Source organism: Dermacentor andersoni, chromosome 1 (assembly GCF_023375885.2).
Source record: "Dermacentor andersoni chromosome 1, qqDerAnde1_hic_scaffold, whole genome shotgun sequence".
NCBI lineage: Eukaryota > Metazoa > Arthropoda > Arachnida > Ixodida > Ixodidae > Dermacentor > Dermacentor andersoni.
The window spans coordinates 50,526,810-50,530,554 of NC_092814.1; the positions used below are offsets into that span (position 1 = coordinate 50,526,810).

Sequence of the window (3,745 nt, forward strand, 5' to 3'; positions counted from 1 at the left end):
AAACAACATATTAATATTCATCCTATTGCACCAAAGACTTGACTGCAAAGTGACATGACTTTTGAAATATCAAGGGAAGGAGGGTATGCGGGAAGGGGAATGCTATCTACCACATGTGAAGGTGACCACCAGCATTAATACATAATGTTTCTTCATGCAAATTCAATCTTCCAAATCAATTGCAGCAATACCAGGCATAAACTTAGCAAAAGTCATGTGCATAAGTTGTACTAATAAAACAAAAGCAATGTGAAAGAACACAACTAATAAATATAAAGCCAACACAATTTTTTTCTCAGGAACTAAGTTTTTATGCGAAACCTTTTTTGTTGCAAACAATTTTTTGGGAGGAGTAAGTTCTGTCCATGCTCTTTTCTTGCAAGTGATTTACAACAGAAGTTAAGAAGCCTTGTGCATCATTTTTATGGGCTCAGACATATTTAACATAGGAGCCATTGATACACTACAGCTTAACGACAATCACACCATGTCACCAACCAGATAAAAATGAAAGAAACCTTCACTGTACATCTGCTGTGCTTTTGGTTTCTTAGGGAAAACATATTGATAGCTATAAATATTTATTTGACGGAGTAATCACAATCATGACATTCAAGGCTGGGAAATCGATTGACTGATTGACTAATGGTTAATCGCAATTATTTTTTTTCCAGCAAATTAGCCCCTAAAGATATGCCAGTGAAACATCCCAAAGCCCTCTTAAACTTTCACATGCCCTTTTCTAGAGGGAGTTTCTGATTTCAGTAACCTGGCTACTAATGCAATGGGATATTGAGTGCAGCAATATTGACTATCAGCATACTCAGAGATGATGGAAAGCCATAAACCAGGTTCTGGCAAAGAAAAACAATGCAGTAACCGTTTTGTAGACTTCACCTATTCCACACTTTCAGTGACCTGACAGTAGAAAAGGCTGGTTTACGCTTACTACACTTATACCTTCAGTGGCTGCTCGTTTCTGTAATCTTTTAGACTGTTTTGTTTAGAATGCGCTTTTAATCTGTACAAACAACTAAGATATCAATCAATTTAAAAGTGATAGCTAATCAGGCAAGAAATATTAATAGATGCCCTAGTAACACATAAAGCCGTCCATAATGATGCAAGTGCTGTGTAAAAAAACATAGAACTCGTACTAACACAGTACCACGTAATGTTAACAAAGTTCATAGGTAGAGCGTAACTGTGGCAAATGTTCTAAAAATGCATAGCATATGAAGGAAGCTGTTCATCCCTGGAGCTCCTTTTGTGTCAGTTTCAATGACCAGCTCCAATGGTCTACATGCAGCAAGACGACAGAATTAGAAAGAAGCAACAAATTATCAATGTTTTCGTAGAATTCAATACAAGAAGGTAAACAATCGTTTTATTGTTCACCTTCTGGTGAAAAGAGAGAGAGAGAGAAAGCTCTTTACTGAAATACAGAGAACATTTGCATGCATTGCTGAGCCTCTCCTGGGGCAAAAGGTATAGCCACTGTAACCCTACTTGTCTACAGCACTCGGGCAGTGTGCAGCGGAGCGGAGAAAGCAAAATTTGAGGGTATCCACAAGGCTTCATGGCAATACCATTACGTTGCAGCGCAACACACCAGCCAGATCCCCATCTGGAGTCACCCTTGCATTTTACAAAGAGGGGGGAATGGGGCTGTACGTATCAGAGTGCCCACTTTTAGCTGATAATACTCTCTTATTCATCATCATCATTATCAGCCTATTTTTATGTCCACTGCAGGATGAAGGCCTCTCCCAGTGACATCCAATTGCCCCTGTCTTGTGCTAGCTGATTCTAAGTTGCACCTGCAAATTTCCTAATTTCATCATCCCAACTAATTTTCTGTTATCCACAACTGCGTTTCTTTTTCTTTGGCGATTCTGTAACTCTAATGGTCCACCGGTTATCCGCCCTACACATTACATGGCCTGCCCAGCTCCATTTTTTTCCTCTTAATGTCAACTATAATATTGGCTATCGCTGTCTGCTCTCCGATTCACACCGCTCTCTTCCTGTCTCGTTAACATTTCGCCTAACATTTTTTGTTCCGTGGCTCTTTGTGCATTCCTTAATTTGTTCTCAAACTTCTTTGTTAACCTCCAAGTTTCTTTCCCATATGTTAGCACCGGTAGAATGCAATGATTGTAAACTTTTCTTTTCAACGATGGTGGTAAGCTTTCAGTCGGGATTTGGTATGCACTCCAACCGATTTCTATTATGTAAATTTCCTTCTCGTGATCAGGGTCCCCTGTGAGTAATTGTGAGATACGTGTACTCCTGCACAAACTATAGGGGCTGACTAGCGATGACAAGTTCTTGTTCCCTTGCCAGGCTATTGAACGTCATCGTTATCTTGTGCATTCTTATTGAAGGCCTCCAAATACAATATTTCCTGCAAAACACATATATAGCCAGGAAAAAAAAAAGAACAAGCTGCTTCACAAACATGCTTGTTGTATGAACCCTTTGATGGCCCTCCAGCAAGGGCCCACACCTTGAGTCTGCAGTACTGTAAAAATAAAATTTAAAAAAGAGTGGGGATGGGAGCCAACTTACGCTCGAGCAAATCTTCTTTCGTCTAAAGATAGCAAATCATCTGAATCAATTTCCCCTCTTTCATGTTGTCCAAGGATGTATGCACCATGCTTTTCTATTTTTCCGAGTCGTGTTCTGAGGTAGCTCGTAAGGATGTACTGAATCCGCTCAACCTGCAATATAAGTAAATAAATAAAGTTGGGGGATGGTGTCATCGGTGCATTATTTCTATCCAACCAGAACTGTCGTTCATAGTAGGCCAAGTAGCCATTTTTTGCAAGATAAAAACGTTTATTTAATCAATACAAACAAATAGTCGGCTTGCACTACTTGGGAAACAACAGTAATGAAAACATTATTGCGCAAAACATACGTGGATTGAATTGATATCGCCCTTCAGTCGCAGGTACCTGCATGTTTCTTCTTTGTGCCATGTGTTTTCCAAACAGTGCTGGTGAACACGAGCTATGTATCAGCAACTAGCCCACACAAAATCTCTACTAAAGATCTCTTTTATGCATACGTTTACAAAGTCTGCGGAGAACGGCGCGTCGCTTTAAATCGTTTACTCACTTCCATCTTGTGCATTGTGGCTTTGAAATCAGTCTTATCAATCCTTTGCAGGTTTTCTTGCATGTATCTCAGCTGGTCCAGGACGCATTCAACGATATCATTTTGGTAAGACAGTAATTCAGGAGAAAAAGTCTCATTCAACCAAGCCTGGAAAGCAGGAGGAAATTACAATAACGTGGATGAAGTGTGCCGTTGGCATGGTTGGCACGTTAAAAGTGAGTTCAAATTCAACTGAAGCGATGAAAAGCAGAAGACAGAAAACTAAAGTTCAAAAGCTCGCACCTCTTCAAGTTTCTTTACGACTTGCTCTGCCGATGTGCACTCTTCTTCGTGACTTTCTACCCCATAGCCGTACTTATTCGCTATATCTACAACATCCGGCTCACTATCCATTGATGCAAATAAAGTCGCGAAGCACAGCGTTTCACTAACGTTACTTTTCACGCGTACCGCCAAAAATGCGCACCGCGCGCTTTCCGCTTGGTTCGTTGGTTGACTCCGTTAGTTGCTCCGGTTGCATGGTCCTGCACTCTCGCCAACAACGACAGAAGCATGATAGAAGTAGTTTCACAATAGGCGGCGCCCCGCCTCTAATGACGAAGCAGTCGCTGGTTTGGAGGGT

At 40.8% G+C, this 3,745-nt stretch overlaps 1 protein-coding gene across 2 annotated transcripts in view; it reads right to left on the reverse strand.

Annotated features, from left to right (window-relative positions):
- Sld5 (DNA replication complex GINS protein Sld5) overlaps nucleotides 1-3,662 on the reverse strand; it is a 28,584-nt gene extending 24,922 nt beyond the window's left edge. The window contains exons 1-3 of one of the 2 annotated variants that reach the window (XM_072288325.1): nucleotides 3,574-3,662; nucleotides 3,124-3,270; nucleotides 2,572-2,723 (exon numbers count right to left, since the gene is read on the reverse strand). In XM_072288325.1, coding sequence (XP_072144426.1) covers nucleotides 2,572-2,723; nucleotides 3,124-3,186 — 215 coding nt within the window. In that variant the 5' untranslated portion in view covers nucleotides 3,187-3,270; nucleotides 3,574-3,662. Of the gene's footprint in view, nucleotides 1-2,571; nucleotides 2,724-3,123; nucleotides 3,271-3,405 lie in introns of both variants that reach the window. The other variant, XM_050194265.3, reaches the window with a different exon arrangement.
- Between the last annotated feature and the right edge of the window lie 83 nt (nucleotides 3,663-3,745).